Below are 13,444 nucleotides of genomic sequence, written 5' to 3'. Positions count from 1 at the left end.
GGCAGCCAGATGCAAAGGACCACACTCTGTGTGACCCCATTAATACAAAATGCCCAGAACAGGCAGGTCTGGAGAGACTGAGCATAGACGAGTAGTTTCCCAAGATGGAGGAGGGGGTGTGTTGAGGGGAAATGGGATTATAGGGCTGTTTTGGGAGGAGGGGTTAAAAATGTTCTAAAGTGGATCGGGAGGACAGTTGGACAACTCTGCAAATGTACTAACAACCATTGAATTGTACACTTGAAATGGGAGAATTTTATGGTATGGGAATTATATTTCCGTAAATCAGTTAAAAACAAACAAACAAACAAAACAACAGATTAAGATGGTGATTTGGGCCCCAGAATGATGAATACAAGTCCCAGAGCAAGATTCCTCCAAGTTGGCACTATTGATCTTTGGAACTAGGGAATTCTGGGTTCTGGGGGGCCATCCTGTGCACTGTAGGATGTTTGGTAGCATCCCTGGTCTCCACCCACAAGATGCCAGCAGTGCCCCTTTTCCAGTTGTTTCAACCAAAAACGTCCCCAGACATTGCCAGATGTCTCCTTTGAGGCAAAATCGCCATCTGTGGAGAACTACTGCCCCAGAGTGACAGCTTAGCGGAGCCCTGGAGAGAGGCTCACCTAGGCGGGCTCGGGACGATAAGGGGATCCAGGAAGGAGGTCTCCTGGGGGACAGGGCTCAAGCCATAGAATATAAGCCCCAATACTGGGAAAGAAGTGGGGATAGGTGGGTGGCAGATCCGACAGGGCATTTGGGAAAACCAGGATCTTTATGGAGATGAGTAGTTATGGATGTGACACATAATGTGGCACTTGATTCCAGAAAAGACAAAAAGTTATTCCAGGAAGGAAGTGGACTCCTCATCCTCTGTGTGGCCCTACGGTGAATGGTCCTGATGATGTCAACACCACTTGTTGATGACCTGAGGGGGAGGGGCGGAGGGAACGATAAGGGTTCCGTCATACCAGGAGGTCATTACACGATATCTAAAATGGCTCAAAATAGACGACCTTGAAGATTTTCTAGAGGTGTGGGGAGAACTATCCACAGAAACAACTCGAAAGTTAAAACCTGCCTTCTCTGGAGAGACTGGGCCAGAGCTGCTGTATTTTATCATCAGCTTATCAATACCCTTTAACTTTTAAACCCATCTGCATATATTTTTTTAAACTAAAGGTTTAAAAAGTGAAGTGTGTTAACTATCTTGCTGAAGAAAAATTCCCACAGTATCTTATTAAATGGAAGAAAAGGTTGCAAAACATAGTAAATAAATGTTCTAAGTCTCGGCTGGATGGTGGGCCCATAGGTACTCCTCATACTGTTAGCCTTTACAACATGTATTTGCTATGTATATTCTTTAAATAGCTTATTAGAGTACAATAAGAATTATTAAAAATTATGTGAAAGAAACATCGATCCTATTTTTATTTTATTTTTTTAAGGCACGTATGGTTAGATGGATAGATACATAATACCTGCATTTAGATGTGATTATAAAGGGACATAGAAATGGGAATAGGAAAACAGACTGTAGGGTCGCAAGTCCCAAAATGTTATCGCTTAGTGGTTGGACTACAGGAGACCTTGATGTCTTTTGCTTTTTCTTCTTCAATTTCCCGTCTTCTGAAATGACCATCTATTACTTGAGTAATAATTATAATACAAACAAAATGTCTTACCACAGCTACATTGCTCCTTGCAACAGATACCACTTTGGGGGTAGTGAAAGTGTACCACTAGCTGTTTTTGGGGTTCAGTCCTTGGCAAGTGTAAGACTGATGACCCATGGGGCCCAAGCAGCAGGCTTGTTGCTTTACTGGAAGGAGACAGAGACCTCTGGGCCTGGGGTCGAGTGTCACCTCCTTGCGCTGTGCCCCCCATATGGTCAGGGCCAGGGGGTTGGATGTGGTTGCTGAGGACTGCTTTTCTCTTTGGAACTCCTCTGGAGCATTTTAATTAGCAAGGATTTATTGCTCCATTAATACTCCTTATCTTGGGAGGCGGGGGATCTTGCCACATTGACTAGCGGCTACTCTTGTGGAATGGCTTGCTAAGGGAGCTGGATTTTGCTTTATTTACCCATTTTGTTTTGGGCTGTGGTGGTGGGGGTGGGGGAGTTGTAGTGAGGCCCCCAGAGGGTGGGGGGTACCCCAGGAGTCCCCTACAATGGATTGCGGTACACCTGCCCATTTTCCCTTTGTGTATGCCAGCAGTAGGGCCACTATAAGCGTCCCTTGAGCCTGTTTGTTGTGTGAATATTTGTTGTATGAATGAAACACTCCATCTGACCCAAGTCCTAGGCCAAGGCCCAAAGGCTCTGTGCTTTGGCTTCCAGGCTAAGGCTGTCCTTTTTCTTGGCAGACACCGGAATCGGGGGAAACTGAGTGACCTGGTGGCTGAGCACCTGGACCACCTGCACTATCTCAATGACATCCTGATCATCAACTGTGAGTTCCTCAACGACGTGCTCACAGACCATCTGCTCAACAGGCTCTTCCTGCCCCTCTACGTGTACTCACTGGAGAACCAGGACAAGGTGGGTTTGGGGGCCTGGGCCCACCATGCCTGCGGGCTGAAGGCAGTCTTCAGAAGGGGGAAGAACAGTCCCCTTGAAGAGGACCAAGCTTTGCAAGGGACCAGGGCTTCGAGCCTGAGAGAGATGCCTTTCAAAAGCACACTGGTTTTCTTTTCCTTTCCTTTTATTTCCTGGGGGAGGAGGGGTAGGTGGAGAGAGGGAAGGCTGAGAAGGAGTGTGTGTGTGTGTGTGTGTGTGTGTGTGTGTGTGTGTGTGTGTGTGTGTGTGTGTGTGTGTGTGTGTGTGTTGGGGGGGCAGCTATAAAAATGAATGGGAAAAGAACAGGACACCAGAAGGAAACAGGAAACCTCTATGAATTTAGGTTTTTGGTTTCTGTGCATTCTACTCTTGAGGTATTCTCATTCCTGGTAACTTTTTCTTTCTTTTTTTTTTTTTTTTTTAAAGATTTTATTTATTTATTTGACAGAGACACAGCGAGAGAGGGAACACAAGCAGGGGGAGTGGGAGAGGGAGAAGCAGGCTTCCCGCAGAGCAGGGAGCCCGATGCGGGACTCAATCCCAGGACCCTGGGATCATGACCTGAGCTGAAGGCAGTCGCTTAACCAACTGAGCCACCCAGGCGCCCCTGGTAACTTTTTCTGATAGTCGCCAGAGTGACTTGATTTGCAGAAGATCCAGTCAGCTACGGAACTTGCACAGAATGGATGGGAAGGGTTGGAGCGCACTTCGAAAAAGATCCCAGAGCAGTGACTGTCCACAGTTAGGCTCAGAATCCTGTGTGGGTATTGAAATGCACGTCCTCGGGGGCCCACTCTCTGTCTCAGATTCTGGCTCCGTGGATCTGTAGTGGACCTGTGGTCTGCATCTTTAACCTGTCTCCCAGGTGGCTTTGAGCTGGCCATTCTCAGATCCTATCATGAGAATTTCTGCCCAGTCCTTCCCAGAGTTAAGGGGCAGAGACCTCAGCAGAAGGCAGGATGGAGCCAGTTCGTTACTGTGCAGGGGCTCTAGCCTCTGCGGATGTGCCCCAGGGGGTTGTAGCTTTCTTTTTGGAGATGGAACATGGAGATTCTTTCTAAAAACCAGTAAATAGAAGAAAATTGCAGCCGTAACTAGATCTATCAGAGGCAGCTCTGGGAGGCAGAGAAAGCATGGGACTTGGAGTTTTCAGACCTGGGTTCAAATTCTGCTTCTTCCCTTTCCTCACTCTGTGGCCTTGGCCAAGGCAGCTAACCTACCTGAACCAAAGCAGGGTCTTGAAGATCCTCACAGGGTTGATGTAGGACGGAGCACATTGAAGTTCAGTACAAACGAGGGACTTTTCCAAGGCCAGAGTGCCCCAACCCCTCCTTGTCCCATTTTGAAAGCTCTTCCTGAAAAGAGGCCTCTCCTGCGGGGCAGTGGGCTCGGTGCCCCAGCTGGGGGAAATTCACATTCCTGGTAATTTAAGGAGCTAGTTCTTCTCTTGGACCCAGCTTCTAATCCGTGACTAATGGTGAAGGATTTCTCAGGTGGAAAAACAGAGGCCTGGAGAATAGTATTGGATGGGATTAGATTGCGAATTTATTTTGCAGAGTGGACTTTTAACTAGTACCAGGAAAGAACAGCCTTGGGGGCGTGGGGGAAGTGGGGGGCAGGCTGCCTCACCTTCAGACAGGTGGCTTTTGGCTTCATGTATTTTGTGCTGCTCACGTGTGTGACCTGGACTTCTCTGTCTCTTTCCCCTAACCCTCACTAGGGAGGAGAACGCCCGAAGATCAGCCTGCCGGTTTCTCTCTATCTCCTGTCGCAGGTATGGTTCCTCATTTGCCCGCTTCCCCAACCACATTTGGGGGTCCTTTGGAGGACCAGGCCACATCGCCCTGTCTTCCTTCTGCGAGATCCCCCATCTTGAAGTAAAACAACAATAAAAGGAAGGGGAGGGTCTCTATTTTTCAGACACAGAGTAGAGGGGCTGGTATCTTGTTCATGGTAGTGGGTAGAAATTGAAAGAAAAATGAGAAGTAAATCAAACCTGGCACTTACGTGCTTGGTTTTTACCATGGGGACTGAGGTTTTCAAACAACCAAGGAGTGTTCTAAATACTCTGGAAATGTGGACGGCATGGGTCCTATTCACAGCATTTTGAAATAAGCCCCAAACTGCAGGACCCACTGTGTGTGTGTGTGTGTCCCTGCAGCAGCCTTGGTTTAACAAACTTCAACTAATGAGGCTGTTTTTAAAGACTTTTGTCGTGGTTGTAGTTCCCAGATCACCTTCTGGAAGGTATCTTGTAGGAGCCTCCATTCCCAGATTTGTGTCTTGAGCCATTTTGTCTGCCTCCCCCTCCTTAAACAAGTGTGTTTCCTTCTCGTAATTATGTAATATTTACAAGAAGGGAAAAACTCCATGGTGACCCAGTTACATAACTTTAAAAATATTTTTATTACAAGCAGTCCAGACTTTCAGTCCATCTCATTAGACTGTCAAGTAGTCAAACGTTTGACCAGAGTTCTGTTCCCACTTCTGCAGTGGCGCAGGTATTTATTGGCTTTGCCGAGAGAACCAAGGCCTTCTGCCCTTGGTCCCTGGGCCATTTGGAGATTGAGGCAGGGCTGAGAAGAATTGCAGCCCCGGCCTCCCCTGGTGGCTAAGCCAGTCGGGGTCCACACGCGGCCTGCTCCTTGCTCCCCCCTCAGAGTCTTGTCCTGGGGGCTTTGTTTGCCCAGAGCTCTGCACCAGTTCCCACTCCTTCTGAATGCCCCTCTGTGCAATGGAGCTCCGTGCAAACCCCAGCCTCTCCTGGCACCCTTTTCCGCCACCTCATTACAAATCTGCCCGAACCTCCTGCTTGGGATTCTGGGAGTCTGGCAGGACCTGAGCAGCCAGATGCTCAGCCACAGGAATCCCGTGGAAAGCACTCCCAGGACCCTGTAGCTGTTGGAGCATTGCATGGGCAGAGTCTCCTCTCAGGAGCGTGGGGTCAGGCCACGCCCTTTCTCTGAGAACCCCTTTGCTCCTGTTTTCTTAGAGAAGGACTAGCAGCTCAAGCACCAAATAACTTGTCTCAGTATCTCACAAAAAGCATAGCATGCGATTTGGCATCCTCAGCTGGAGCCATAGGGCCCATCCTCCCCTGCGTTGTCAATTAGCTTTTTCATATTGATGCCCAAAATGTGTGAAAACCTCGAATCAGGTAGAAATCTCATATCTTTTGTTCCTCCGTCAAAGCACCCTTACAAATTATGTAATGAGCACAGCTATAAAACCTAAGAAAATTCACGTTAACGACGCTAATTTAGTGTGACCGGGGATGCTGTCGTTCTAGAAGTCTCCCTCTTACTCCCGTCCCCCATGCACCAGGTGCCATTGCCCAGATGCAGGAGTGTTTCAGTGTCTGGCTCAGCTTCTTCTTCTTTTTTTTTTTTTTTAACAATGTTTATGTTTTTAATAAATTTTTTAAGTTAAAAAGTTCAAACAGGTGAAAACCAAGTTTCCTTTCTACTTTTGCATTGCCTGATTTCTGTCCCCAGAGACAAGTATAGTTACAGGGTTTTCCTGTGCCCTTCCAGAGACGTGGCCTGCAGGGGGTTCTTAACTGGGGGTGATTTTGCCCCCGCCCCCTCCCCCCGGGATGTTTGGCAACATCTGGAGACATGTTTGTTTGGGTAGAGGCCAGAGATGCTGCCAAACATCCCACAATGCACACGACACCCCCCTCCCCCGCAATAAGGAATTATGGCCGCATAATAGCGCCAGGGTTTAGAAATCCTGTTCCATGTGTATGTAAGCAAATGCAAATGTGCACAAACACCCTTTTTCTGTATAAATGGTGGGTATGTCCCAAGCTGTGCTACACCACTGGCGTCGTCTTTATATTTTAAAACAAAGTAGCAGGTGTGTCTGAGCCAGCTTTGCAGAGGCAGCTTTGAATACCCTGATTCCCAAAGCTGTTCTTTTGAGCATTGGGCAACAGGGTGGGGTAGCAGGGCCATCCCAGACAGCGCAGCGCCCTCTGATTTTGCATGCACAACTAGGCCCGACTCTGGCTCATGTGGCCTTCCTTCCCCACAGCGTCCACACCTCCCATCGCTGCCATGAAATCTTGGTGTGCTGAAACCCACTGCGGGGGTCAGAGCTCATTCCAGCGATGGAATCTCTGGGTAGCCGACCCTCTGCCAAGTCCTTGATTGGAACAAGACTCGCCGGCCCCTTCTTCCCGTCTAACTGAAATGCTGGGCCTGTGCCTTCCAGTCTTAGCATAATCAAATTTGACACTAAAATGCCTGTGGAGAGGAAGGAGTGTGCTGGTTTGGCTGCTGCTTTCCCACGTTGTTCCACATCAGCCAGATTTGGCTTCCCCCAGCCATGAGGGACAGTCTTGCTTTAATGCACTTCCTTCCGCTGGGGAGCAGCCAGCCAAATAGGCAACAGTCTGAATGAAGGAGGGGCCGACCCTGGATGGAGAGCGGCATCACTGGCTTCTCCTAAATGGGACCCATTCTTTGGATTTTGCTTCATGGGGAATGCTGCTCAACACAGGGCCTAAGTAGCCCAACCTAGTTGTTTCTGATCCAGAAAGGGAGAGGTGGAGAGATTGCAGGCTTTAATGCAAATCCGATGTCTTCTTTCTCACCAGGTCTTCCTAATTATACATCACGCACCCCTGGTGAACTCGTTAGCTGAAGTCATTCTGAATGGTGATCTTTCTGAGATGTACGCTAAGACCGAACAGGATGTTCAGAGAAGTTGTGTAAGTCATTAGTGTTGGGACTGTTCCTAGACCTTGATAAGAAGCCGCTGCTCAGTTTGCTCATGTGTGTGTTTCTCTAAAACCAGAAACCGCAACATTCTGCCTCTACGGCAATGATGATGTGTAAGCTGGTCTGGGATTCAAGGAACCTAATCAGAGTCTTGAAATGTGTACCCAGGAAAACCTGGGTTGGGTACTGAGTGGATCTGATTGATCGTATGTTATTGAACAGGAAATTGTACTGCTCTGGGCCCCAGGTTATGTATCTGTGAGACACTGTTACTGGGACGGAATGAGAGAATACTTGTCTAAGGCACAAATACCTACAGAGGCTGGACAGAGAACATCTATGCATGATGTGGGCCCCCATGAGAGAGCAGTAGGGAAGGGTGGGGACTGTGGCAAATTGGAGAGCATATGCATCCTTTGTCAGTTCTGCAGGAATATGGATGCAGTAGTTCCTGGTTTCCTCATGTTTCCAGAGAAGCTGGAAATCTGCATTTGGATGCAAACACTCCCGAGTTTTAAACGATCACCCAGCTGTGGCCTAAACAGAGCACATCTGCGGTTTGTGCATGTTTGTGCATTTTGCACTCTGCTAAAGGAAGACTCCCGAGACTGGTGTTATGATTTCTTCCCAGGTTTTCCCAGCTTGGCCCCTGTGTCTCTTGCTTGTCTTCCCTCCTACCATCCTGCTCCTGTGTCCTGAACTCCAGGCTTCCTTGGTACCGGTCCAGCTTGCTTTTTCCCCAGCATGCCCTGTGTTTCTGCCTTTGTCCCTGTGACTTTACCGTACCTGCACCCTGGAAGGCCCTTGCCCCAGGTTCCCTCTGCTTGCAGCAGCTTTAAGCAGCTCTGGCGGGCACCTTGTCTCCTCGTATCTGTTGCAGCTTGGGCTTGGCATATGTATCTGAGATGAGCACAGTGTTTCACACACAGGCTATTTGGGGAGCATTCTGTCTCTGCAACCGGTTTCTCAGGCAATAGGCACAAAGGTAACAGGGCTAGGTTTGCCCTTGCGCAGTCGACTCTGTTGCCATACCTGAGCTAGCAGGTGGGTGGAGTGTGATCCTGTAGTGCAAAAGGCCAGGACCGCCCAGAATGCAGTGACAGGAGTCCCTGCCCTGCTGGTTTTTCTGGTGTATGGCGGCTTGGCTGGGCCATTTGGCTGTTGAAGGGAGTCATAGAGCCTCTGAAAAGGTTCCCAGAAACTTTCTGGCCTTGGTGGTGGTGGCATTAGTTCAGCTGAGTTGAATGGGGCCCTTTCATGGCCCCTGTCTGGCCTATACCTTCTTTGATTCATTCAACAAGTGTTTATTAAGCCCTTTCTTTAGATCAGGCACCGTGTTAGCTCTGCGGATATACAAAATCTTAAATAGTCTGTCTTGTTGGAGCTTTATAGTCCAGTAGGAGAGACCGATGTTGATCAAATAGACAAACAAATGTACTCTCGCAAGTCTTAGAAGTGCTCTAAAGGGAAGGAGTAGCTTTTGGCGAGAGGATGTAACCTAGAGGCGACAGGGGTGATGAATACTGAACCGGGAAGGACTCCCCTCGGGGCCCGTGCCAGGACACCATAGATGAGCACACGTGGAACTGACTTGGTGTTTATGGAGCTGGAGACATTTCTCTGCAACTTTCTTAAACTCCATCTTGCTGACTGAATGCAAGCAGTGGTGTGCTGGCTCCACAGAACCCATGGGGCCTTCCGGTCCGAGCTGCTGAGGCCCGCCAGCTCCCTTCACGCACATTGTTTCACCCCATTTAGAAAACAGGGAGAGCAGGTCCAACTCCGGAGGGTTGTTGGTGAGGATGGGAGGGAAATATATCGAAAGTGTCCATCAGGTACCTGATGGGTCCAGTCCAGCCCTCAGAGCTGTTTGGTTTGGCCTTCGAAGTATTTAAAAGAAAATTTTATGGATGACCAACTTTAATATTTAGGAAGTTCCACATAAAACTCCAGATTTCAGGATTGCGTTGAACAGTCAGCAGGTCTGGTCCCCATTATACACATGTTTCCGAGCAGCAAGCTTCTCCGAGGAGGCCCCCGCCATCAGACAGGGCATGTGTTTGCCATCGGATGTGCTCCCTCCCCACGCAGCCTCTACAGACCCGTACGGCATTTACGTTAATAGCAAGCTGGGATGTGCTGAGACCCTTTGGACTTTCTTTGGTCGCTGCTCAGGCTTTGTCCCAGAAGGTCTTCCTGTAAGACATTCAGTGCCAAAGTTTGACTTGGTATTCCGAGAGATGAACGCAGAGATCTTTGGGGTGCTGGGGTTTGCAGGTTTTTTCATTGCGATTGATAGGCATGCAGTTGTGAGAAATAATCATACCCCTTGCCCTGGTCATCCTCCAGTGGTTACATCTTACAAAACTCTAGTACAGTGTCACAGCAGGATACTGGCCTCAACGCTTGGGGTTTGCAATTTGAGCAAAAGCAAATTGCACAAAGTTCCTGGCGACTGCTCAGCTTGGGATACCCACTTTGGTCGAACCCTGTAATGAGAGGGAGCATTAGGAGATCTGTTCTTTCTCCTGCTGGCCTCCTTTTGGGATGAAGTTCCTGCCTCCATTGTGATAGACACACAACTGCTCGTTGTAGTGGACGCCTGAACCAAAAATGAGATTGTTTTGAGTGTGGAAGGAATTGCCAGCCCAAGTGAAAGTGTCAGCTTTCTGCTTCCGGGTATCGCCTTTCCCTGGGTGCAGAATCGAACTTTGTTGTGTTCGGATGACTGCACTTGAAACTTGGGCAGAGTGGAGGTGAACCCCATTTATGACTTGCTTGACAGTAGTCCTGGTCAGATTCACCTTCCTTCCCTCTGAGCAAGAACGGTCTCCTATTGTTTCCTGCCTAACTCGGATGTGGTTTGATCATGCTTGTTTTAAGTTTCTTGATCTTTTTTAACCTACTTTCTCCTTCCCGTAATTTGTAGATAAGTTACTGGTATTGCTTCATTTTTACCAGCAGACCTTTCACAAAACCAAACCAAAATTGAAGAGAGAGAAGCAGAGGGAAGAGCAGAGTTATTTGGAAAGTCTGTAATTTAGGGTTAAATTTAAAACACATCAGCATGGTTAGGTAAATGTCTAATTGAAATTCATCTGTGCATTAAAATCATATGGTTCCTGCTAAGGGCCAGTTCTTGCTATAATTCTAATGCAGAGCAGATCCTGTTTCTTGTTGAGGGAAATCGAGTAAGAGAACACTAATCCTGAAATTGCTAAAGTCTCGTTATTTTTTGCAACATGAACATATAGATGAGATTATGGGATACGCATCGTTACCTACAGGTGCTTTTTTTTTTTTTTTTTTAAGGGTCTGTTTTCATCCTCCGCTTCTGTGGAATAGTTTCCTTTGTTTTGCATTCATTCAGTCCGTTTCCACAGCAGAGACGCAGTGGTGCATAGTAAAGATGCGACCCCTGGCCTCTTTGGGCTTCCCATGCCCCGTTAGAGGAGGGGGCCTCGTCCGAGAGACGCTGACGTCACCTGTGCCATCTTGGGCTTGCCAGAGATGCTCAGGGGCACTCACTGCAGGAATGAGCAACTCGAAGGGTGAACTGGGGGTCGGGCCACAAGGGCTCTTGTGATGTTCTTAGTGACTTTCAAAACAGAAATAGCTTCAGAGCCTGACTCTCACGTGCCACCTTCTTTTTTGCTCCGTGGCAGGCTTTGGGGGAGGAGTGTTAGGGAGGATTGCTTTTGGTCCTGTTCTGCATCCCACCTATGGGACAGTCTAGTGGAGTGGACTCTGGAGTCAGGCTGCTCAGGGCCCCCAAATCCTGGCTCCTGGTCTCACTAGGTATGTCCCAGGGCAAGTTAGTCCACTCCCCAGGCCTCCGTTTCCTCTCTTCTCCAATTAGAATAATGGGCATGGGTCTGCAGAGAGGATTACATGCAGGGTAAAGTGCTTCTCCTAAAGCTTAGTGCACATCAAGACCTAAATATTAGATGTTATCGTTACAATAATCTTAGTTTCTGAAGCCACACAACAACCCCCGAGTCCCCTACTTGGGACCTTCCTTCTTGGGATGATTAAGGTAGAGGCACGCTGAGAGCACCCCTTAGGGAGATGCCTTATGACTAGAGGCACTGAGGGCCGGGTGTTAGCAACAACGATGACAATTATAGCACTAATTGTTAAGTGTTGCCTTTTCTTGGCAGTGGGCTGAGCTCTGTGCATTTCTGGCCCTGCAACTTAGCCAGCCCCAGATTCGATCTCTGGAAAGTGCAAAGGCTTAACCAGTTTAGGTGTGTTCCTGCAGTTGGCTGGCTGTGAATTCAGAATGGGGACTGGGAATCCTGGGTGCAGACTAGGCTCGTTTGTCCCCAAACGAGGATGTCGACCACCCCTCTGTAGGCACCAGTTCAGCCAGTTGGAATGGTCTCCAGATGATTCTGGGAGGATCCCAAAGAGTGCGTGCGTGCACACCTAAAATGTTAGCAGCCAGTTCTCTGCATGACACCCATCTTTCCTGGGAGCTGGGTCTGCTGCTAGCAGAGCACTCATCGGGTCGTAGCATGTGGAGCTGGCAGCTGAGAACCTAGCAGCCTGGCTCCTCTGCTTCCATGCTTGCAGAAGCAGAGCACTAGTCATTGGCTTGGGTCCCCTGGTCACTGCTACAGGGCTGTCGTTGCACACCAGGCTTGAATCAGACGGCAGCCAAGCCTCCTGCGCAGTGAATGCATCACGCAGAGTAGCCCCCTTTGCAGCCCAAATGACAGTTACCCTGAATCTCTCAGTGACCCTGACCTTACTTGAGATCCCTGGCTAATCAGTGCGGTTTCTGAAGCACACACGTTCTTCTTCCTGAAAATGGTAAGAGGCTTCTGGGAGAGGGCTGATGGTGCACACCGAAGGAAAAAATAGACCACTATAAATCAAGGGCCTTAATTGGCACAGATACAAACATTCCCACAAAAGAATTCGAGCTCATTGTGTATTCTCCCTTTCTTGCGGGGCCATTGTGGTCTCTCCCGTAATCCCTGAATGGAATGGTAGCTCCCGTCACCACTGTCGCCTGCAGAACTAGTGAGTGCAGAGGTGCTGATTCATGCGTAAGAGGATGTGACAGAATCAAAGAGAATCCAGAATGCGGCACCTTCCACTTACCAAGTAGGGTGCTGTTGTGGATGAGAGACCTCTTAGAAACAGTCACCTCTTCCTTTCTCCTATGCAGGTGGGACTGGACAGTGGACGGAAGTCCCATAGCGTGGAGGCTCACTGGGGGATAGCCTTTAGCCAGCACTGCGGGAGATTGCACCTGAGGGCCAGGGAGGCCGGTCCTGGTTCAGTGGGCCCGAGAAGGGCCAGGAGTTCTTGGAATGGCCATATATTGGAAGAGCCAACAGGGCAAAGCAGCGTGGGCAAGGTGGGGGTGAGGTGGGGGTGGAGAATATTCGTGGATTGGACCCTAGATGGCTTTTCTGCAGTTGCTGGGCAGCATGACACAGACCGGGCTGGGGTGTCCCCAAGGCTGGAGACTGCTTGCCCCCTGGTGTGAGGTATTATCCTCCCCTCCGTCCCCCCCCCAGTGCCCAGTGTTGAATGGGGACTGTCCCTAGTCTGCATTGAGCCATTGGTCAATTCTTCCAGGTTTCTGTGAAAAGTTGGAAAATCGGGAGTGGGGACAGAAAAATGAGGCACCCACTTCTTCCGGCGTCTCTGTCCACGGACTTGGTTAGTTTTTATCAGCCGCCTGGCCCCTGTGGGCATTTGAGTTTTTTAATGAGACTCTGGGTTTCTTGAAGCCGGGTCAGCATTACTTATTCATCTATTTAACAAATAATTATTGGACAGGTACCACACACTGTTCTAGGCACCATAGTGCAGCAGGGAACAAAACAAAGACCCCAGACCTCCCAGAGCTTCTAGGAGCTTCAGAGAGAGAGGAGCAACGAAATTATTAGTAAACATTGTAGTGTGTTAGAACGCGATTAGTGCTTTAGAAAAGCAACAGTAGTAAAGCAGGGAAGGGAGAGGGGGCAGTGCTAAGAGGCTTGAGTGGGGTGCAGTTCTCCATAGAGTGGCCAGGGTAGGGCTCATTAGGAAGATGACAATTGAGCATAGATGTGAAGGAAGTGAGTGAGTGAGTCATGTAGATTTCTGCAGGAAGAGCACTTTGGCCAGAAAGAACAGTCAGTGCAAAGGCCCTGAGGCAGGA

The 13,444-nt window shown here is 48.9% G+C and overlaps 1 protein-coding gene across 10 annotated transcripts in view; it reads left to right on the top strand.

Annotated features, from left to right (window-relative positions):
- Positions 1-13,444, top strand: part of CLEC16A (C-type lectin domain containing 16A) — a 202,579-nt gene that overhangs the window by 27,342 nt on the left and 161,793 nt on the right. For all 10 annotated transcript variants that reach the window (XM_078074799.1, XM_036070365.2, XM_078074801.1 and 7 more), the window contains exons 7-9: positions 2,368-2,542; positions 4,281-4,334; positions 7,161-7,274. In XM_078074799.1, the coding sequence (XP_077930925.1) occupies positions 2,368-2,542; positions 4,281-4,334; positions 7,161-7,274 (343 nt within the window). The remainder of the gene's footprint in view (positions 1-2,367; positions 2,543-4,280; positions 4,335-7,160; positions 7,275-13,444) is intronic.

Source organism: Halichoerus grypus, chromosome 6, assembly GCF_964656455.1.
Source record: "Halichoerus grypus chromosome 6, mHalGry1.hap1.1, whole genome shotgun sequence".
NCBI lineage: Eukaryota > Metazoa > Chordata > Mammalia > Carnivora > Phocidae > Halichoerus > Halichoerus grypus.
Note: the sequence above shows the minus strand (reverse complement) of the source record. Positions and strands in the feature narration are given on the sequence as shown.